Source organism: Podarcis cretensis (assembly GCF_951804945.1).
Source record: "Podarcis cretensis genome assembly, chromosome: 2".
Taxonomy (NCBI): domain Eukaryota; kingdom Metazoa; phylum Chordata; class Lepidosauria; order Squamata; family Lacertidae; genus Podarcis; species Podarcis cretensis.
Genome location: NC_137171.1, coordinates 125,346,343 through 125,369,980, shown reverse-complemented (window position 1 = coordinate 125,369,980; position 23,638 = coordinate 125,346,343). Strand labels below are relative to the sequence as shown.

The following is a 23,638-nucleotide window of genomic DNA, read 5'->3' as shown; positions in this document are numbered from 1 at the left end:
CTCCTTCACTAAGACGCCTAAATCCTTTTCACATGGTACTACAGGGAAGGCAGGTGTCATCGTCGTCCTCGTAGTCGTCCCCTCCCCAAATCTTATATAGGATTTGCCCCTGTTGAAATTCATATTGTTAGTTTTGGTCCAGTTCTCCAATCTGTTAAGGTCATCCTGAATCCCAATTGTGTCTTCTGCGGCTTTAGCTACTCCTCCTAGTTTGGTGTCCTCTGCAAATTTGATGATAATCTCCTCAATTCCTTTGCCCAAGTAGTTTATTACTTTCCCCCTGCAAAGCTTAGCTCATGCATTGGGCTCTGGCCTATTTCCTGCAGTGCAAAGAAATCATTTAGCTTTTCCTGGATCTCTTTATTATTATTATTATTATTATTATTATTATTATTATTATTAATGACAACAATAACTGAATTTATATACCGCCCGATACCTGCAGGTCTCAGGGTGGTTTATAGATAAAAATCAAAATATGAAACCACAAAATCCATAATCAAAATAAACCCCACATTTTAAAAGAGCAGAGGATATAGATAACCTCAGTGCTTTTTTTTCTAAAAAAAAAAATGTTTAGGGGTATTCTAATTTTCCTACATGGGGAAGTGGGTGGCACTGTGAGTTAAACCACAGAGCCTACGACTTGCTGATTAGAAGGTCAGTGGTTCGAATCCCCACGACGGGGTGAGCTCCCGTTGCTCGGTCCCTGCTCCTGCCAACCGAGCAGTTCAAAAGCACGTCAAAGTGCAAGTAGATAAATAGGTACCGCTCCGGCAGGAAGGTAAACAGCGTTTCCGTGCACTGCTCTGGTTCGCCAGAAGCGGCTTAGTCATGCTGGCCACATGGCCCAGAAGCTGTACGCCGGCTCCCTCGGCCAATAAAGCGAAATGAGCACCGCAACCCCAGAGTCAGTCAGGACTGGACCTAATGGTCAGGGGTCCATTTACCTTTACCTAATTTTCCTACTCATATTGAAATACTGCCCCTCAATGAGGCCAAACTTAGATTCACAAAATGTTTAGGGGTATGTCCCCCCCCCCAGAAGAAAAAGCACTGGATAACCTCAAGGTTGAACCGTGGTCTGAGGGAACCTCCTTGTATCCCCTCCACACACAGAGGGAGCACAATGGATGTCCACAAAACAATTGTCAGCCAAACTTTACGTTTCCCCCACCCCCTGCAGTGATGGCGCCTACACAAAGCCCACAGCCCCACTCCTTGGTCTCAAACCCCTGGCATTTCGGGGCTGGGAAAGGAGGAGGAAGGAGATGCTGTGCCCCCACTGGTGGGTCCTGACTTTCTTCCTTCACGGGCCCCCTGAGCGATTTACACAACCTCCCAATACATGGAATACTCTGCTTTGCACCAGTTGATAAGACTCTGGAGAAAATAATAATAATAATAATAATAATAATAATAATAATAATAATAATAATAATTTATTTACACCCTGCCCATCTGGCTGAGTTTCCCCAGCCACTCTGGGCGGCTTCCTATCGAATGTTAAAAACAACACAGCATTAAATATTATTTTTTTATTTTTTTAAAAATATATTAATTAAAGTTTTGAACAACAAATAGGGTTGCAAAATAAAAATAAATATAGAAAATACAGAATTACAAAAGTACATAAAAGACAAAAGGTTACAGAAAACAAATTAAAAAGAAAAAAAGAAAAAAAAGAAAACAACACAAAATTAAAAACAAGTCTATCTTTTCATTGCTTATGCTTCATTTACTTAATTTCTTGACCCCCTCTCGCCTCCCTTTTCTATATTCCAATTCAGATATTTAGTTCAGCAAATCCTTTCCCTCTTTGTTTTAGTCTTAATCCAATATCTTAACACATTGTAACTTTATACTTTCGTCTATTATCAATCTATTTTTGCACATTGATTCTAACCTTATTGCTAAAACCACTTCGTTTCAATGAAACATCATTTTAACTTTCATTAATTTTATAGTATTTCTGCAAATAGTCTTTAAATTTTTTCCAGTCTTCTTCCACCAACTCTTCTCCCAGGTCTCGGATTCTGCCGGTCATTTCCGCCATTTCCATGTAGTCCATTACTTTCATCTGCCGTTCTTCCAGGGTGGGTAGATCTTGTGTCTTCCAATACTTTGCGATGAGTATTCTTGCTGCTGTTGTGGCATACATAAAGAAAGTTCTATCCTTTTTTAGCACCAATTGGCCGACCATGCCCAGGAGAAAGGCCTCTGGTTTCTTCAGGAAGGTATACTTGAATACCTTTTTCATTTCATTATATATCATTTCCCAGAAAGCCTTGATCCTTGGGCACGTCCACCAAAGGTGAAAGAATGTACCTTCATTTTCCTTACATTTCCAACACTTATTGTCAGGCAAATGATATATTTTTGCAAGCTTGACTGGTGTCATGTACCACCTGTATATCATTTTCATAATATTCTCTCTTAAGGCATTACATGCCGTAAACTTCATACCTGTGGTCCATAACTGTTCCCGGTCAGCCAACATAATGTTATGTCCAACATCTTGTGCCCATTTAATCATAGCAGATTTCACCGTTTCATCTTGAGTATTCCATTTCAACAGCAAGTTATACATTCTTGACAAATTCTTAGTTTTAGGTTCTAATAATTCTGTTTCCAGTTTTGATTTTTCCACCTGGAAGCCAATTTTCTTATCCAATTTGTAAACCTCCATTCTTTGGTAATAATGAAGCCAATCTCGCACTTTGTTTTTTAATTTTTCAAAACTCCGCAGTTTTAATCTGTCTCCCTCTTGTTCCAAAATCTCCCAATATTTCGGCCATTTGGCCTCCATATTGAGCTTTTTCAGAGCCTTTGCTTCCATCGGTGACAAACACCTTGGGGTCACAGCATTAAATATTAAAAGCTTCCCTGGGGAAAAGGACTGTTGCATCAGTCGTCAACCCAGGAAATCCACCCAGGCTGCCAGGTGATACAGGAGGTTTGGGCGGTGGGCGGAGGGGGACGACGACAGAGGTGGTTTTGTGTGTGTTGGGTTTAAAGGTAAAGGTAAAGGTACCCCTGCCCGTACGGACCAGTCTTGACAGACTCTGGGGTTGTGCGCCCATCTCACTTAAGAGGCCAGGGGCCAGCGCTGTCCGGAGACACTTCCGGGTCACGTGGCCAGCGTGACATCGCTGCTCTGGCGAGCCAGAGCCGCACACGGAAACGCCGTTTACCTTCCCGCTGGTAAGCGGTCCCTATTTATCTACTTGCACCCGGAGGTGCTTTCGAACTGCTAGGTTGGCAGGCGCTGGGACCGAGCAGCGGGAGCGCACCCCGCCGCAGGGATTCGAACCGCCGACCTTTCGATCGGCAAGTCCTAGGCACTGAGGCTTTAACCCACAGCGCCACCTGCGTCCCTGTGTGTCGGGTTTAGGCCTGTGCAATACATATCAACACATTGTTTAAAACCGCTATTTAGAAAAAATCGTGATAACCTTATATACCTATCTCTCTCTATATAAAGACATGGCAAATTATCGTGCATCAAGCCCGGTATTGGAAAAGCTGTATGCTTCCTGCTGGGCAGCCCTCGCTAACTCCGCCTAAGCTCCTCCCTGCGAATCCGAAGCGGCAGCTGAAAGGATGGAGCAACCAAGCGCAGTGTTTCCTCCACCTCCAGGTTGCCTCGCCCCCAGCAGCTGCTGCAGCTTTAGAGAGAGAGAGGCTGGCAAAAGAAAAAATCGGAATCTCTCTGCAGCAAATCTGGTAGGTTGCTTAAGAAGGCTGGTCAGGGCTGGCTCTTTACAAGTCTGGCTTCCGGAACCCATTTCTCCCCTAAAACCATGAACAAACAAAGCCCCCGTTTGAACCTCTTCCTCTGCCCCGTCTCTCTCTGTGTATGTCCCCCTGTCTCTCTCTCTCTCTCTCTCTCCCCTCCCCGGGTTTTGCTTCTGCGAAAGAAGCAGCCCTCCGCCTCACCGGTTTTATTCTTAACTAAGGCGACAGATCCTGTGCAGCGTTCACCGTGGGCGCTCACCGTCACTGCTGCTAGAATGTTTTTCATAGTTAAAAGGAGAGACAGACTCGGCTCTGCGTTTGAGACACTGCTCTTCCCTCCCCCCATCTGTGTCTCTCCCCTCCCTCTCATTACGCTGCCCATTTTCTCCTCCAGTGCCGCTCCCTGCCCTAGAACTCTTCTCAGTTCTCCCCACAACCATTTGCATTGGTTCCTGCCAACCTAGCAGTTCGAAAGCACACAAGTGCGAGCAGATAAATTGGTACCGCGGCTGCGGGAAGGTAAACAGTGTTTCCTTGTGCTCTGGCTTCCGTCATGGTGTCCTGTTGCGCCAGAAGCTGTTTAGTCCTGCTGGCCACATGTACATATTTTATGGGCTAATAGCCGTAAATAAATATATTATTATTATTATTATTATTATTATTATTATTATTATTATTATACCACATGACAACAGAAAGCTGTCTGCAGAGAAATGCCTGCTTCCTCAGCCTGAAAAGCGAGACGAGCACCACAAACCCATAGTCGCCTTTGACTGGACTTGACCGTCCAGGGGTCCTTTACTTTTAACCTTTTACATTTGTTGTACAGAAATTAATATAATATTAATAACAAATTAATATATTAACATTGATCTATTGCTTTGAAATCTGTAATGCTATAGTTGAAGCATGCTCTACCTCTCTTTTAAATGAGAACCAGTGAAGGCGGTGAAGGTCCTGCGTGAGTGTCTAGAGGCGGTTGGGGGACGCATGGTAGCTAACAGATTGAGGTTGAATCCTGACAAGACAGAAGTATTGTTTTGGGGAAACGGGGGGTGGGCAGGTTTGGGCGGACTCCCTGGTCCTGACTGGAGTATCTGTGCCACTGAAGGACCAAGTGTGCAGCCTGGGAGTCATTTTGGGCTCACACCTGTCCATGGAGGTGCAGGTCCATTCTGTGTCCAGGGCAGCTGTCTAGCCGCTCCATCTGCTGTGCAGGCTGACCCTACCTGCCCGTAGACTGTCTTGCCAGAGTGCTGCATGCCCTGGTTTTCTCCTTCTTGGACTACTGCAGTGTGCTCTATGTGGGGCTACCTTTGAAGGTGATTCAGAATCTACAATTAATCCAGAATGTGGCAGCTGGACTGGGAGTGGCTGCTGAGACCATACAGCACCGGTCCTAAAGGATCTTCACTGGCTCCCAGTATGCTTCTGAGCACATTCACAAGTGTTGGTGCTGACCTTTAAAGCCCTAAACAGCCTCAGTCCAGTATAACTGAAGGAGTGTCTCCACCCCCACCATTCAGCCCAGACACTGAGGTCCACCTCCGAGGGTCTTCTGCTGGTTCCCTCACTGCGAGAAGTGAAGTTGCAGTGAACCAGGCAGAGGACCTTCTCGGTAGTGGCGCCCGCCCTGTGGAACACCCTCTGATCAGATGTCAAGAATATAAAGAACTACATAACTTTTAGAAGACATCTGAAGGCAGCCCTGTTTATGGAAGTTTTTGATGTTTGATATTTTATTATGTTTTATATTTGTTGGAAGCAGCCCAAAGTGGCTGGGGAAACCCAGCCAGAAGGGCAGGGTATAAATAATAAAATGATTGTTGTTGATGTTGTTGTTGTTATGCTATCATTGAGTAAATTTTCATACAATTAAATACATCAAAATTAAGAGTTTTATTGTTGTTCAATGTTTCCCCAGGTTATTTGTCTTCAGTATGCCTCGTCATCATCGTGCTGTAGATGTTCCCAAATACCACCATTTGGTAGAAAAACGAAAAACCAAGAGTGCTGTCTGGATGCATTTTGGATTGCCTGCTGATGAGAGCGGCCATGTTTTGACTGACAATGGCGCCATTTGCAAAATATGTTTACATTCGGTATCAGCAAAAGGCGGAAACACCTCCAATTTAAGCAGCCACCTCAAGTTTCACCACCCTCTGAAATTTAGGGAGTTGTCCACACCTCTGGCAGTAGCTTCCTCATCAAGAGGCATTTCCGTTTCTTCACGTACTGCTGCTAATTCAGACGATCTTCCAGCTGTAACGGCGTCAACAGCTAGGGCTGCTGAGCCAGCAACAACTGCTAGGGAAAGTTCTAGACGACAGCAAAAAACAGCATTGGATTCCCAGCTGCTCCCTTCTAAGACCTCAAGGACTTGCACTCAGGCAATCGCGCAGTTTCTGGCTACGTGTATGCAGCCTTACAACACTGTAGAGCACCCAAAATTTATCCAGATGGTGAACACTCTAAACCCGAGGTATCGGTTGCCTAGTAGGAGATACTTCACAACCACGGGAGTTCCAAAACTGTACAGTGACACCATGGAGAAAATGAAGGGGGAGATACAGCAGCTAAGTGAGAGTGAAGTGGCCATCACTACGGACAGCTGGACGTCAGTGGCAGGCACTCCCTTTGTGGCTGTGACAGTACATTTCATTTCCGACGAGTGGAAGTTGACAAGCGCTTGCTTGGCCTGTAAGCATTTTTTGGAGGACCACACTGCGGATCACCTTTGTGAAATGCTCACAGACACCTTCTCAGAGTGGGACATCGATGTGAAGAAGATATTTTGCAGCACAACAGACAACGGCTCAAATATTCTGAAAGCGGTCAGGCAGCTTGGTTTTGAGCACATTTCCTGCTTTGCCCAGAATATAAATATCGGGGTTAACCGAGCTTTAAGCCTGACACCGTTGAAAAGGGCAATTGGGAAACTGAAGGGTCTGCAAAATAGCATTTGCTGCAGCTGGAAGATGAGGAGGGACCTTGCCAGAGCTCAAGAGCTACTTCAGATGGACCAAGTCAGTTTGCCAAGCGCTTGCCCCACAAGATGGTGGAGTACGCTTCAGCTGTGCCAAAGGTTTCTCGAAAACCAAGTTCCACTCTGCAAGGTACTCATGGAGCATCCATCTAAAAGACTTTTGATGTTGGAAGGGGGCGACGTCTCAGCCGTGCAGGACTTTGTGTCTGCAACTACTCTGCTGGAGGACATTACCACAACTCTAAGTGGAAGCAATTATGTCGCGGAGTCATCTGTTCTGCCTCTTTATAGGCAAATTAAGAAAAGTCTCCAGCCTGATGAGGGAGACAGTGTGCTGCTGAAGGACATTAAATGTGCAATTTTAGGTGCACTGTCAGAAAAATACGATAGCGCTCCCACGGCAACCACTTTAGGCCTGGCCTCGTTGTGCGACCCAAGGTTTCGCCTGCGTTTCTTAGAAGCGCCAGAGGCTGTCAGGCAGGAGGCCATCAAGAAGATGACACACTTGCATGGGAGTCTGTGTTCTGCTTCTACGGAGACAAATACTTGCCCTGCTCCACCCAAAAAGAAACGGGGGCTGGCGAAAATTTTTGATTTGGAGGAAGAGGAGGAGGACCTGGCAGTGGCCGATGGTGAGTCGAAAGCAGAAAAAGAGCTAAAGGAGTATATAGCCATGCCAAGGGTGGACATTGATGGATGTCCTCTGACGTGGTGGAAGGCACACGAGGCTTCCTTCCCAATGTTGAAGGTGCTGGCAAAGAAGTTTTTGGCTATCCCAGGGACGAGTGTGCCATCGGAAAGTGTGTTCAGCACGGCTGGCAATGTTTTTCAAAGACAAAGGTCATCTCTATTGCCAGAGAATGCTGAAATGCAAATTTTCCTTGCAAAAAACATAGATTTCATGTAATTTTTTTGTTGTTGTTCTGTGAAATTTTATCCATCCTTTCTCGTTTGGCCTGGTTTATAAAAGAAATGCACATTTTCCTTGCAAAAATATATACATTGTTGTATTTGCAGTGTCCCGTGCACAGCGGAATGATGAGGAATACGTGCACATACTCTATATTGCTTTATTTACATTTCAAAGCTGGTAGATTACAGAAAAACATCTTGCCTCTGCCGGAGCAGAGAAAAGCATACTCTCTCCTCTAAAGCACGGAGAGAAACAACACTGAGTGAGAACAGTGAAAAACAAGAAACCAGTGTACGTCACATCCAGTCTCCCTTTCCCGTGGGAAAACTCCAACAGCAACTCTGACTGGAATGTTAACATTGCCTCGTGACAAGCACTTCGCTGCACAGTGAAGAGAGCAGAAACCAACATCCTCCCCCTTTCTGTGAACATCACTGGGCAGCGGGTTCGTACAATATCAGTACAAACCCAACTTCTGCACATAGGTACAGTGTTGATCCCTTGATACAATCTTGGACAATACATCAGCAGGAATTTCATTACCTGGCATATAGGACACCGTTACGAGTCCCTTCTGAATACGTTCCCTAGCATGTTGCAACTTCAATTGCAAGTGCTTCGTGCTTTGCTTACAACCTTCAGAATTCAGCAAAGCCAAACATGCTTTGTTGTCCTGGTAAACCTGGATTGGACATTTGGCAGGAATTTTCATGTCTTTGCACAATTGTAACAACCATTCACAATCCTTAAGTGAATAAGACAGTGCATTCAGTTCAGCTTCACAAGTACTTAAGCTAACTGTTGTTTGCTTCTTGCACGACCAATCAAATAGACCCTGATTGTACATGTAGCAAACTCCAGACGTACTTTTCCTGTCTGTGGTGTCACTTCCAAAACTTGCATCTGCAAATATCTCAAGACCACCAGACTTCTGATTGTTAAATCTCAGTCTGTAATGCATAGTGCCTTTCAAATACCGCGCTATGCGTTTCAGAGCTTTCCAATCCTTAACAGTAGGATTGTTGACTTGTCTGCTTAGCAAATTACAGCTAACAGCAACGTCAGGTCTTGAACATCTGGCAATGAAGTTTAGCTTGCCTAGCACACTTCTGTACAGTGTAGTGTCAGAAAATGCTTCTTCAGTGTCATCTACCTGATAACCTGTTGTCATCGGTGTGTCTACAGGGTTAGCATCCATCAGGTTTAGTTTGCTTAACACATCAGCAATTTTCCGTGACTGGTGTACTAGAATGTTACCATCTTGATCTCTCTCTATTTCAAGAGATAGGTAGTTGTTTACCTCACCAAGATCTTTCATGTCAAAGTGTTCCTTCAGTTGAGCTAGGGCGTTATTGTACATTGTGACATCTTTCCAAAAGAATAATAAATCATCAACATAAAACAAACAATACAGTTTCTTTTGCCTCTCCTCTTTGACAAATACACATGGATCAGCTTTCCCTTGCTGAAAACCTAGAGAAAACAATACTTCAGTGAGTTTTGTGTGCCAACGCCGTGCACTTTGTTTGAGACCATAAAGGGACTTTTTCAGAGCACAAACAAATCCCTGTTTTACCTGTACGCCATCAGGTGGAAGCATATAAAGAGATTCACCTAGAGATCCGTACAGAAAAGCTGTATTTACATCATGGTGACTAATGTGTAGATTCTCCTCTGCAGCTAGCTTGAGCATAAGCCTAATGCTCTCATACCTCACTGTGGGTGAGTAGGTCTCGTGATAGTCTTCACCTGGTACCTGTGCAAAACCTCTGGCTACCAGTCTGGCTTTGTGTCTGACTATCTTGCCATTTTGATCAGTCTTTGCTTTGAAGACCCATTTGCTTCCAAGCAGTTTCATTCCTGGAACTACTGGAACAAGTTCCCATGTTTTGTTCCTTTCCAAGGAATCAAGCTCAGCCTTCATGGCATTTAACCATGGCTCAGCTTCCTTTGAATCCAAATCCTGGATTTCTTGGAAACTTGAAGGTTCAAATACCTTCTTGGAGCTTTTAACAGCTGTTACTGCTATCTTGGCAAACTCATCAGCAAATCTCTTTGGAGGTCTACCTTTTGTGGCTCTTTGTGACCTACGAATTAGCCTTAAGTCTTCAACACTCTCCTCTTCCTTTTTAGGAGAAAAATGACCTATTGTGAACAATGGTTCTTCCAATTCTTGATCAGAGCTTTCAGAGGGTCGCATAGAGGCTTTCGCACTCTTGAAATCCTCTGAATCACCTGATTCAGTTTCAGACTCAGAATCAGAACTTTCATCAGTGGATGTGGGTGTCAGAATTCAAGCTCGGTCAGAGGTATGTGCCTATCTCTCCAGGCACCGGCTGAATTCTTTCGACCTCACTCCGGCGACTCCCGGCAGGAAAAACACACGAGGTCCGTTCCGGCGATTTTCCTCAGGCTGTGAGAAAAACACACCAACTGCTCTCCTCCTCCCTGCTCTCCAGCATATCCCCAGGGAGGGGAATCAGACTCAGACAGAAATGTATCTTACATGCTTTATTCCTGTCTTTCACTTCAGTACAGAGAAAACATGTCTGCTCTCTTCAACAAACAGAGAGAAACTCCAAACTCCACCCATGTACATCCTGTACAGGTCATATGACACACACTGAGCTCACATCCTGTGCTCAATAAGGAGAATGGACTGCCCCTTTGTTTCCATGGCAACAGTCACATACATCCTGTCTGGCTTTGCAGCCACAAGCAGCTGGCTGAGCTGCTATAGCCTTTGCTTGCTGCAGCATTGCTGCTTTAGAATAACATACTCCCCCTAAAGTATCAATGCGTGCTGCGAGCAAAGCGTCATCCAGAGAAGAAAACAAACAGTTGTTATACTTATAACACTCCCCTGTTGTTTCAGTTCCACCCTTGGAACTACCCGCCATTGGTTTTACCAATGTACCTCTCTGGTTGTGTGACTTCCAAGGAATGAGTGCTTCTGCATTACCTTGGTTAGCAACTCTCTGTTGTGCCTTTGTCTCTGACTCAGACACAGCTTCAATTTGACCTTGGTCGTTCACAACAGCAACACATGCAATAGCTTGGTTGGCAAACTCTTTTGAATACCTCTTGGGTGGTACACCCTTCGTTGCTCTCTCAGACCTACGTAAGAGGTGCTGCTCTCCCTTGCTTTCTGGTTCAGCCTCTGAACTCCCTGAAGAACCAGTACTAAGCTTAATCAGTGGTTCATCCTCCTCTTCTGAGGGTCTAGTCATTGTGTGAGATTTCTTCTCCATGACTGTGACAACTGAGCTGTCTGAGCTATCGCTGTCATCATCAGTACTACTGAACTCAATAAGATCAAACTCATCATCATCATCATCAGAATCATCATCATCACCTGTGGGAAATGTGTGAACAATCACTCGCTCCTGTTCAGGAGCACTCTCTAGAAATTTTGTGAGAATCGCCTTACCAGATTCAGACAAAATTACTCTGTAGAGACCCTTTTCATAACCCACAAAAATGCCTCTGGCATTCTTTACTCCACCTGGAGCTTCTGTCCTCACATGAGACCCAAAAACCTTGAAATGGGCAACAGAAGGTTTTCTGTGGAACAGTTTCTCAAAAGGAGAACATCCCAAGTCTTTTGAAACCTTTCTCAACCACGTGTAACAAAACGACATTAGTGACTCAGCCCAGTACTCATGTGGCAGATGTGAACTAAGCAATTGCGCATGCATTCCCTTTTGCAATTCTTTGTTCACCCTAACACAAACACATCTGTTCCAAGCTTCTTCGGAACTAGCAATTTTGTGTCTTATCCCTTTCTTCTTCAGGAACCTCTGGAAAACCTGTAAGAGAAAAATTGGCTTCTCATCTGTGCAAAGACAATCTATGTCAGCATCATGCATATTTTTAACCTTGTCACAAAACTCTTTAAACCTTTCTAAGGCTTCTTTCGGTCTCTCCAAAAGATAAATCCAGACAAAACCTGTAAAAGAATCAACACATATTAGGTAATACTTTGCATTGCCTCTAGAAGGTGCTAAAGGACCAATCACATCAGTATACACCCGCTGAAATGCCCTGTCGACCCTTGAGGTGACCTGCTTGGCGTTCTTCTTGGCTACACCTGCAAAAGAAATCATGTTAGAATCACAAGAATTACATTCCATGTAATCACTTTGATCAAAAGTCAACAAATACAGTCCATCTTTCTCTTTGGCAGAAAGATACAACTCTCCATCTTTGTAGATCTCGCAGTGTTGATCATCATAGGACAGTTTTAGTCCCTTCTTGGCAATCTGCGAAACGCTGAGCAGATTGTACTTCAACTCTGGAACCAAATAAACATTGTTTATGGTCAAGTTCAGACTTTTAAGATACACAGTCCCAGTTCCGGTGGCTTCCAGCTCTCGACCGTTGGCTTGTTGTACAACGAAGCTTTGCTTCTTAAACGACGAAAACAAATCCCTGCGATGGGTCATGTGAACCGTCGCTCCCGTGTCTAAAACGAAGGAATTCCCCACTTGTGGGGTGGCTTTTAGGGACATCAAAGCCTTTGCAGGCTTCGCCTGTGACTTGGCATGACTTCTGCCTGACGCCTCAGACTTCGTGGAGCTTCCCTTGGCTCCTTTGTTCTGACGTGGCTTCCTGCAGTTCCGCTGAAGATGCCCAGTCTGTCCACAATTGTGGCATCGGACAACGTTCAAAGCTACAGCGTCTCCAGTAGCTACAGCAGTGGGGGTGTTAGAACTCCGTTCTTCCCTCCCCCTGTCCTTGACTTCCAGGGCGGCAAGTCTGTCATGTTCACAAAGAACCACGGCAAAGACCCTGTCCGACGTTAGATCTTGCGCTGGGAGAGACCCCAGCTGACTGGCAACCGTTTTGTAAGTCCGATTCAGGCTGTTTATCACCATGAAGCAAAACACTTCCTCATCCAGATGGAAATTGCGTTCCACCATCTGCTGACGCAGAAATTTCATTTCCGTCAGGTGCGCTTGAACATCTCCATCAGGCGCAAGCCTCAGGTTAGTCAGCTTTTCAAAATACAGCAACGCTGAAGAACCTGCATCTCTCTGATGTGTCCTTCTCAGCGTGTCCCAAACATCTTTCGCGTGCGGTAAATCTTGTATATGAATAAGCTGAGAGTCTGACACGCACAGAATTATAGCAGTTCTGGCCTTCACATCCTGTGACTCCCAAGGACGCGTTGGTGCTGCAGGGATGGGGTTCTCAATCACCCCAAACAGTCTCTGATTCTGCAGCAAGGCCTTCATCTTAATAGACCAAGATGCATAATTGTCACTGGTCAAGAGGGGTGGAGAAGGCAGGACTCCCTTCTTGACATCCATTTTGAGTCCTTGCATTGACTCTCAAACACAAGCCTCTAAAATCCAATAGCTGGCTTGTTTACACTCTGTGCACCTGGCAGCTATAACACTGGCCGCTTGGAAAGTCCCCTTTCACAGTTCCTTTGTAAGGGCCTAGTCTAAACACGAGCTGTTTTAGCCTCTCTGGGCATAGCCTGACTTCCAGCCCTTATCTTGAAACTGGCCTGCGTTGCTAAGCAACCACATTCCTTTCCTTGGACAGGAAAAACCACAGGAATGTTTGGAATGCAGACTCTTCTCTCTCGGAGCTGTTTTTCCCAAACGTTGCTCCCATGAAGCAGAGAATTAATCCATCTGCATTCACACTCTTAAGCCCGAAAATCTCATACCTGGGCTCCGTAGCTTGGCTTTCAGCTTCTTCTGGTCAGCTTCTAGCTGCAGAGAATCAGCCTCCATCTCAGGCTTCCATGGAGAGGGATGAATACAGTCTCCTTGATGCAGACTCCCATGGATCGTAGCAACCGGCAGCTCTGCTACCAATGTCAGAATTCAGGGCCGAGCAGAGGTATGTGCCTATCTCTCCAGGCACCGGCTGAATTCTTTCGACCTCACTCCGGCGACTCCCGGCAGGAAAAACACACGAGGTCTGTTCCGGCGATTTTCCTCAGGCTGTGAGAAAAACACACCAACTGCTCTCCTCCTCCCTGCTCTCCAGCATATCCCCAGGGAGGGGAATCAGACTCAGACAGAAATGTATCTTACATGCTTTATTCCTGTCTTTCACTTCAGTACAGAGAAAACATGTCTGCTCTCTTCAACAAACAGAGAGAAACTCCAAACTCCACCCATGTACATCCTGTACAGGTCATATGACACACACTGAGCTCACATCCTGTGCTCAATAAGGAGAATGGACTGCCCCTTTGTTTCCATGGCAACAGTCACATACATCCTGTCTGGCTTTGCAGCCACAAGCAGCTGGCTGAGCTGCTATAGCCTTTGCTTGCTGCAGCATTGCTGCTTTAGAATAACAGTGGGTTGCTGTGGTTGCTTTTGACTATCCTCAGTCTCATCACTGTCATCAGGGTAACATTGGAAAATTCCCACATTCTCCCCCCACTTGGCATTGTACTCAACACTTCTTGTGAGCTTAATGGTCTTAGAGTCAGTCATCCTTATTCTGTAAGAACCTTTCTCATAACCTAGAAAGATACCATGCAAACCACGCTTGTCTAACTTGGAGTTTTGTGGTGAGTGAACCCACATGTCAGAACCAAAAATTTTCATGTGTTTGATGTATGGCTTTTTGCCAAACATCTTTTCATAGGGGGTACAACCAATCGCTGAAGATAACCTGCGATTATAACTGTAAACAAAACACGAGAGAGATTCGGCCCAATAACTCTCTGGAAGATTGGCATCATGCAGCAAGGTTTTTAACCCTTGAAGCAATGTTTGATTTGCCCTCTCGCAAAGTCCATTCTGCCATGGCGAGTGAGGACTAGACAAATCGTGTTGAATTCCTTTCTCAGACAGAAAAGCTTCAAACTGCTGAGAAGTGAATTCCCCCCCCCCCCGCGATCAGTGAAAAGAATTTTTATCTTCTTACCATGCACATTTTCCAACCAAGCACAGAATTCCTTGAACCTAGGAAAAGCCTCTGATTTCTGCTTGAGATTGTACACATAAATATACCCGGAAAATGCATCAATGAGAACCATGAAGTACCTATTTCCACCCAAAGAGGGCGCTAGTGGTCCAACCAAATCAGCATGAACAATTTGGTATGGTTCTGTAGCTTGCCTACTAGACACCTTACCTTTCGCAGCCATTTTCACCTTGTTTGCTGCGCATGCCTTGCACTTCATGTGGTACCTGCAGGGTTTAATAGTCATACCTTCAACCAAGGCAGGCATTTTAGATACTGCCTCAAAATGCAAATGACCAAATTTTTGATGAAAATCATGAATACATTCTGCATGCAAACTTTTGTTAGAACCTGCAATGCAACAAGTGTCATCCTGCACAACATCATCATAATACAAAACATATAAACGATCAACATATTCAGCATACAATACATAATCATTTTTCTTTGTGATGATGCACCTTTTGTTCTTAAAGGAAACGTCAATTTTCCGCTCATTCAGCTGTCCAACGCTGAGCAGATTATGTTTGGCATCTGGCACATAAAGTACATTCTGTATCGATAAGTCCAAACTGTGAAGAACAACAGTTCCGTAGCCTTTACTGGGAATTGTGTGGTCATCCGCCTGGTGAATCGCACCTTCCTGCGGTGTAAAAGACATGAACAGTCGCTTATCGTTGCACATGTGATGGGTTGCAGCCGAATCAACAACGAAGAAAGATCTAGACGTCTTCTGGACCTCTGCAACTTTTGGAGTGAAGCGTGAGACCATTGCTTTGGGCTGCGTTGTCCTGGACACTGGACCTCTGCCTTTGCCTCAGCCTTATCCACGCGATGAGCTTTCGCTGCGCTGCTCTGTTTTGGCCCTGGGATATTTGCATTCCCTCTTCATATGGCCTAGACGTCCACAGGAGTAGCATTTCACTGCCTTCAAAGCTTTGGCGCCATCTGGTGGTTCCACTGCACTCTGGGATGACGTCTGTGAAGACTCCCCCTTTCCCATGCAGCTATCACCCTGGCGGTCTGCTTTTTTCTGAATCATGGCAGTATCACAAGCTACTCTGAGCTGAGCATGTGGCTGATTGGCATCAGATTCCCCACGTGCATCAGCCAGCCTTCTGCAGCTAGCCATCATGACTCTGGCATTAGCCTTCTGCATCATCTCTGCTGCTTTAAACAAGCTGCTTTATACAAGCTGCGTCTGTGCTGCTTCATTCCAAAAGCAAGTTCAAAACAGCTTTCTCTCTGCTGCCTTAAATCAAGCTGCGTCACTGTTTTCTGCAGCTGCTTTAGCCCAAAAGCACTTTTAAAAGCTACTTTCGATTTCCCCAGCATAGGAACTTGATCCTTTGATCCTTTGCCTGTGCCCGGCAAACGGACATAAAATCGCAAAGTCCAGCCATAAAGCCATTAATCAGATGCTGGCAGGCTGCCCGGAGCAGCAGCACATACCTCATCAATCATCTTGACGCACAGAGATAGCGTCCGATCCGTCCTTCTGCCGCTGTTCCGATTACTGGAGCCCATTCCCAAGATTGAATGCGTTCTTCTGGGCCCGGAACCAAAAATGTTGTATTTGCAGTGTCCCGTGCACAGCGGAATGATGAGGAATACGTGCACATACTCTATATTGCTTTATTTACATTTCAAAGCTGGTAGATTACAGAAAAACATCTTGCCTCTGCCGGAGCAGAGAAAAGCATACTCTCTCCTCTAAAGCACGGAGAGAAACAACACTGAGTGAGAACAGTGAAAAACAGGAAACCAGTGTACGTCACATCCAGTCTCCCTTTCCCGTGGGAAAACTCCAACAGCAACTCTGACTGGAATGTAAACATTGCCTTGTGACAAGCACTTCGCTGCACAGTGAAGAGAGCAGAAACCAACATATATATTGTTTAATATATTTTTTTGTTCTGTGAAATGTTATCTATTCTTATTATTTTGGCCTGGTTTGTAAAAGAAACGAAAATTTTCCTATCTAGATAGATAGATAGATAGATAGATAGATAGATAGATAGATTAATATTTTTTTCTGCAAAATTTTAATCATTCTTTCTGGTTTGGCCTGGTTTATTTTAAAAAATGCACATTTTTGGCCATAAAAATATTAACAAACTTTTGTTCTGTTAAAATTTATCCCTTCCCTTCTTTCTACTTTGGCCTAGTTTAGAAAAGAAAATTAACTAACAATCAGATAACTGGTGGGATGTACACACGTTCAATTAAGACTCAATAGTTAATTATATTTGAATATCTTAAAGTGTGATATTGAATTGGCTTTTTTCTTGTTTAGTAATGTAATTAAATTCTTAGGGAACATTATCTCACCTCACCTTTTGGTATCTATGCTGCTGATTATTTCTACAACTTTAATGTGGTGGGATAATGAGCAGCTTGTGCGTTAAAGCTGGATCCCTCAGAGCTCACTCTGTGTAGTGAAACCCTGCTTTGAGAAGAGCCCTTGAGCATGGCTCCCTCAGTCGCTGGTAGAATCTGACAGTGGGCGTTTGCGGAAACGTTTCCAACATAAGAGCTGTTTCACAGACATGCGCCTCCTGGATTCCCTGCGTGACAGCTTCCGGCGGGGGGTGGGAGTCCTTATGGGCTGTTCTGATACCTCCTCGCTGTTCTCACTGGAAGTATCCCAGAGCCTCCCCTCCGACTCCCTTTCCTTTGGAGCTCCCGCACTCCCCCTACTGGTTCCCTCTTCTCCTGAAGAAGAGGCTCTCCTATTCTGCTGAAGCCTTCTCACCACCTGTCCTTCCGATGGCAGTTCCCTGACATCCACCTCCCCCCCAGGGCCCCCTTCACCCCCTCCCGCCTCTTCTCCTACTGGCGGCGAGGACGGAAATCCCTGGAAGGAACTCCCCTCATCCTCCGAGGATTCAAACACTTCTAACCACGGCCTACCGCCTCTTTCCCCCTCTTCCTCTCCTTCGTCGGAATCTGTTTCCACCTCCACTTCCGACTCTGGGAACCCTTCAAATTCCCCTTCCTCATCTGTAGTCCCGAAGTGTTCCCTCCTAAACCTTGCCACTGGTTGTGGTTTACTTGGGAAACGCCGATGAAACGTTTCTATTAAAATCTCGTCCTTGACTTCCTCTGCCGGTACCCATGCGTTTTCTGACTCTTCCTCCCCCTCCCATTCTACCAAGTATTCCACCTGATTCCCCTTCCACCTGGAATCAATGATCCCTGCCACATCCATGTTGCGTTCTCTCTCTTCTATGACGGGTGTTCGGGTGACCTCCCTCTCACGTTCCCCCCACTCACACCCCTCTCTGTAGGGCGACAGTAATGACCTGTGAAATACTGGGTGCAATTTCATGTGACTGGGCAATCGGAGTTTGAATGCTACTGGGTTGACCTGCTGTATGACCTCAAAGGGTCCCAACCGTTTGGGTCTCAATTTCTTACACCCTCCCTTGAACGGCAGTCCTTGGGTGGATAGCCACACCCGGTTACCCACCCTTATGGTTTCGCCTTCCCTCCTATTTCTGTCAGCTTGCTTCTTATATTCTTCTTTGGCTTTCTCTAAGTTGAGTTGGAGCTGACGGTGGATCGCTTCCATCTCTTCAACAAAATTTTCCGCTGCAGGTACACTCCACCTTCCCCCGCCCTCTCCTGGAAACGCCCGAGGATGACACCCATAATTGGCTAGAAAGGGACTCATCCCTGTGGACGCGTTCTCCGCGTTGTTGTAGGCAAATTCTGCCAGAGGTAACCAGTCCACCCAATCAGTTTCTCTGTCCTTTACATAACACCTCAGATATTGTTGCAAAACCCCGTTTGCCCTTTCTGCTTGCCCATTTGTTTCTGGGTGCCTGGCGGTGGAAAAACTTACCTCCACATGCAACATGCTCATTAGTTTCCTCCAGAACCTAGAAGTAAATTGTTTTCCTCTGTCGCTCAAAACCCTCAAGGGGGCGCCATGCAACCTAAAAATGTGCTCCACAAACAACCTTGCGGTTTCTTCCGCTGTCACTGCATGCGAACAAGCTATAAAGTGGCACATCTTAGTTAGTAGATCTACCACCACCATGACCGCGGTTTTCCCTTTGGATCTCGGTAGATCGGTCATGAAGTCTATGGATACCATCTCCCATGGCCTTTCTGGGGTGGGTAAGGGTTCCAATAACCCCGCTGGCGCCAACCTCTCTCCCTTTGCTCTTTGGCACCTGTCGCATCCCCTGACATACTCCCGCACGTCCTCCCGCACCTTGGGCCACCAAAACTCCCTGGTAACCAACCACATGGTTTTGTGCTGCCCGAAGTGCCCGGCCGTGGGGCTGTCATGCAACTGCTTAAGCACTCGCCCTCTTAGTTCCCCACCTGGTATGTAGAGCGCCCCTTTGTAATATAGTTTTCCGTTCTTTTCCTCAAACCCCCCTGCGTTTTCACCTGCCTCCCTGAGTTCCCTAAGTTTCTCTTGGGCATATTCATCGTTTTCAATACCCTCTACCAGTTCTCTTTGCCCCACCAATGCCGCCCCACAAACCCAGTGGTCCTCTGAGATGATATGTCTTTCTTCCGCCCCTCCTTCCCCCTCCAAGTACTCAGGTTTTCTGGAGAGAGCGTCCGCCCTGACATTCTCAGCCCCTGGCACGTAGCGAATCTCAAAATTGAACTTGGAGAACTCTTGCGCCCATCTTACTTGTCTCTGGTTCAACACTCGGGCTGTTCTCCAGTATTCTAGATTTTTGTGGTCTGTCCGTACTTGAACCTTGTGTTGCGCTCCAATCAACAGGTGTCTCCATCTCTTGAACGCTTCGTGGACAGCGAGTAATTCTCTGTCGTACACTGTATAATTCCTCTCAGACTTGTTCAATTTCCTCGAGAAGAAGGCACACGGCTTCCATTCCGACGTATTCGCTCCTGGCTGCAGAAGCACGGCCCCCACCGCTCTGTCAGACGCGTCGGTTTCCACCCTCATCGGCTGCTGCAGATCCACGTGTAAAAGTTGTTCTTCCGAAGCAAACGCCCTCTTTAAACTTTCGAAAGCTCGCTGCGCTTCTTCCGTCCAGACAAATTTCTTCTTACTGCTGAGACAATCCGTGATGGGGGCTGTTAAATGGGCGAAGTTCTTGATGAACTTCCGATAGAAGTTTCCGAACCCCAAAAACCTCTGCACATCTTTCTTAGTTTTCGGTGGCCTCCATTCCAGCACTGCTTGCACCTTGCTAGGATCCATGGCCAGCCCCTTGTCCGACAACCGGTACCCAAGGAATTCCACCTCCCTGGCGTGAAACTGACACTTCTCCAGTTTCACCCACAGCTGGTTTTCTTGCAGTTTGCTCAGTACTTCTCTTACATCTCGCACATGCTGCTCTTCACCCTCTGAGTACACCAGCACATCGTCCAAGAACGCAGCGCAGTTCTTGTACAGCAATGGTCCTAGTACGTGATTAATAAATGATTGAAATACTGCGGAACCCGCCTGGAGGCCGAAAGGCATAACGCAGTACTCAAATGCCCCCAAGGGGGTGAACATAGTGGTTTTCCACTCATCTCCCTTTCTCATACGTATCAAGTTATACGCCCCCCTCAGGTCCAGCTTGGTAAAAATCTTCCCTTTTCTCACCCGGGTCAGAATGTCACCGATTCTGGGCATAGGGAAGGTCACGGGTTCGGACACTGCGTTTAGGGCCCTGAAATCCACAATTAATCTCGGTTTGTCCGAGTTTTTTTTGTCTACAAAGAACACTGGGCTACCCCCCACCGCTCGTGACTCCCTGATGAACCCACGCTTGAGGTTTTTGTCAATAAACTCCCTTAGCTCCTGCATCTCTCTGTCAGACATTGCATACACCTTGCCCACTGGCAATTGCGCTCCTGGAAGTAAGTTGATTTGGCAGTCAAAGGCTCTGTGCGGGGGTAGTTTATCTGCTTCCCTTTCGCTGAAGACGTCGGCAAAATCTGCATATTGTCGTGGCACCCTACCTTGTTCCATTGCTTCTATCTTTGCTAACGTGGCCTGAGTGCCTGCTTGGCCCCCTTTTTCTGTGCAGTGTCCCATACAATGTGCTGACCCAAAGGAAACCACTCTCTGATGCCATCCCACAAGCGGATCATGCAGCGCTAGCCAGCTCATCCCCAAAATGATGGGCGCTCCTCCCAACGTGGCTATATTAAACGCTATCCGTTCCGTGTGTCTTGCCACCCTCATTGTCATGGGGACCGTCTGCTGGTCTACTTCTCCCCCCAACAGCGCCCTCCCATCAATCGTGGTCACCTGCAGGGGATTTTTTAAAGGAATGGTTTGTATCTGATGGGCGGCTGCAAACTCCTTACTCATAAAGTTGCAGGAGCTGCCTGAGTCTAATAGCGCCTTCACTTTTAGTGGGTGTCCGTTTGCCAGCTCCAGCAATACCTCTATTACAAGAGCTGGTCTTGGGGGTTCTGGCGTGGGCACATTTACTGTTCCTTGGCCTGGCTGCTGTGCCCCGTCGGTGGCAGCCAGGCGTTGGCTTTTACTTGCTCCTTAGCTCCTTCTCCCTCCTCCCCAACAGCTCCCGCCATTCCTTGCCATTCCTTTCTTTGCGGACAAACTCTGGCAAAATGACCTGGCTGTTGGCAGAGAAAACATTTCTTGGCGCCTTTCCCCTCCTTCTTCCGCCCTTCACTGGGGTTTGAAATTGCGCGCGCGCGCGCTGTTCCGATTTCCATCGGCTCTGCTGGCAGAGAAGGCTGCTCTGGCATCTCTGGAATGCGGAAATCCCTCCAACGCTCCCCTTTCCCTTCCCGCTTCTCCAAGGCTCTGGCCTCCTGGCGTGAGCCTATGGCCAGCGCTGATTTAGTCAGAAGGTCCATAGACTCCGCCCTGGGCCCCCGGGAAAGTTCGTCTTTCACTGCCGAAGATAGTCCTTCTTCAAACAGCATTTGTATCGGTTCCGCTGACAAATCCCATCCTAATTTATGGATCAACATGGTGAACTCAGTCCAGTACTCACGGACAGATCGGTTCCCTTGTTTACACGCCATTAACTGCCTGCGCGCCACTCCCTGCTCAATCTCGCTGGAAAACATCAGATCCATGGCGCGAAAAAACTTCCTTGTGTCCCTTAGGGCTTCATTATTGGCTGCCATTAGTGGTCTCACCCAATCTCGGGCTGTGCCTTCGAGATGCCCAATCACAAAACCAACCCTCGAATCCTCATCAGGAAAATCATCAAACTGCAGATTGAGGGCATATTGCATCTCTGTCCTGAAGGCTTGATAATTCCTGGGATCACCCCCAAACTTCTGCACCAGTCCTGGCACTTTCCTCGAGAGCTGGGCGGCTTTCCCCTTTTCTGCATCATGAGCCCTCCTCTCCTCCAGCCTCGCCGTTTGCAGAGCTAACTGTACCTCCAACATCCTGTACCTTTCTTCCAGGCTAGGACCGGCTGCAGCTGCTCCCCCATCTCCGCCTCCGGCTGGGTTGCTCATGATGCCTCTCTTTGCACAAGCTGCTTTCAGGGACTGTCAGATTGCTGTGGTGGGATAATGAGCAGCTTGTGCGTTAAAGCTGGATCCCTCAGAGCTCACTCTGTGTAGTGAAACCCTGCTTTGAGAAGAGCCCTTGAGCATGGCTCCCTCAGTCGCTGGTAGAATCTGACAGTGGGCGTTTGCGGAAACGTTTCCAACATAAGAGCTTTTTCACAGACATGCGCCTCCTGGATTCCCTGCGTGACAGCTTCCGGCGGGGGGTGGGAGTCCTTATGGGCTGTTCTGATACCTCCTCACTGTTCTCACTGGAAGTATCCCAGAGCCTCCCCTCCGACTCCCTTTCCTTTGGAGCTCCCGCACTCCCCCTACTGGTTCCCTCTTCTCCTGAAGAAGAGGCTCTCCTATTCTGCTGAAGCCTTCTCACCACCTGTCCTTCCGATGGCAGTTCCCTGACATTTAATTTTAGAGAAAATGTGCTAATTCAAACATTACTGGTATGGTAGTTCCATAACACAAGAGTTGTAACAATATTTTAAAGGTTAGCAAAAATTTACCAGTTTTAAAGTTAGACCCGTAAGTATTAGCAGTTCCCAGGTCATTAGCATGTTTAGCTCTCCATAGCCCCAGCCTTATTTCAGATATTGTAATAGAGTCATACCTTGGTTCCTGAACGCCTTAGGCTCCTGAATGTCGCAAACCTGGAAGTGAGTGTTCCGCTTTGTAAACTTTTTTTGGAAGCCAAAAGTCCGACACGGCTTCCGCGGCTTCCGATTGGCTGCAGGAAGCTCCTGCAGCCAATCAGAAGCTGCACCTTGGTTTTTTTTTCTTTTTTTGAATAATATTTATTAAAGTTTTAAAAGTTACAGAAAGAAAAGAAAAAGAATTAAACATAACAAAACAATACAATACAATACAAAGACAAAGATACTACATATACATAACAAAAGTAAAACAAAAACAATTAAAAAAAATCCAATACTTTCAGTGTTGTTAACTTTCATTTACTTGTTTCAGCGACCTCCTCACACCTCCCTTTTTTTGTATTCCACTTCGATTAATTGTTTCAGCAAATCCTTTCCATCTTCCTCAATTTTCTGTCCTATCATTTAACTTAACAAATTCTAACATTATTTTTTCCTTTAATCCATTTACAATCATTGTACTTAATTCTTTATAGCATTTCTGCTAATGCCATGTAACTTCATTCCAACATCTTTCTAACATTCCTTAATTTTACAATATTTCTGTAGATAATCTTTAAATTTCTTCCAATCTTCTTCCACCATCTCTTCTCCCTGGTCTCGGATTCTGCCAGTCGTTTCCGCCAATTCCATGTAGTCCATCAACTTCAACTGCCACTCTTCCCGGGTGGGTAAATCTTGAGTCTTCCAATACTTTGCGATGAGTATTCTTGCTGCTGTTGTTGCATACATAAAAAATGTTCTATCCTTCTTTGGCACCAACTGGCCGACCATGCCCAGGAGAAAGGCCTCTGGTTTCTTCAGGAAGGCATATTTAAATACCTTTTTCATTTCATTATAAATCATCTTCCAGAATGTCTTAATCCTTGGGCATGTCCACGAAAGGTGAAAGAATGTACCTTCAGTCTCATTACATTTCCAACATTTGTT

At 46.1% G+C, this 23,638-nt stretch overlaps 2 protein-coding genes across 3 annotated transcripts in view; both read left to right on the top strand.

Annotated features, from left to right (window-relative positions):
• The window catches only part of LOC307208661 (uncharacterized protein), a gene marked incomplete at its 3' end in the record, with an annotated part of 170,424 nt that overhangs the window by 48,992 nt on the left and 97,794 nt on the right, over positions 1 to 23,638 (top strand). The window lies entirely within an intron of this gene.
• LOC307207678 (E3 SUMO-protein ligase ZBED1-like) lies at positions 1,260 to 7,698 on the top strand. The gene is made up of 3 exons (XM_079961773.1): positions 1,260 to 1,288; positions 3,485 to 3,726; positions 5,663 to 7,698. The coding sequence occupies exons 2-3, from the start codon at positions 3,530 to 3,532 to the stop codon at positions 7,629 to 7,631; spliced, it is 2,166 nt and encodes a 721-aa protein (XP_079817899.1). The 5' UTR covers positions 1,260 to 1,288; positions 3,485 to 3,529; the 3' UTR covers positions 7,632 to 7,698.

Excerpts from the sequence above, each read along its gene's own strand:
- LOC307207678 (XM_079961773.1), top strand. The coding sequence starts at position 3,530 with ATGCTTCCTGCTGGGCAGCCCTCGCTAACTCCGCCTAAGCTCCTCCCT. Across the intron at positions 3,727-5,662 it reads ATCTCTCTGCAGCAAATCTG|GTTATTTGTCTTCAGTATGC; the intron begins GTAGGTTGCTTA and ends ATGTTTCCCCAG.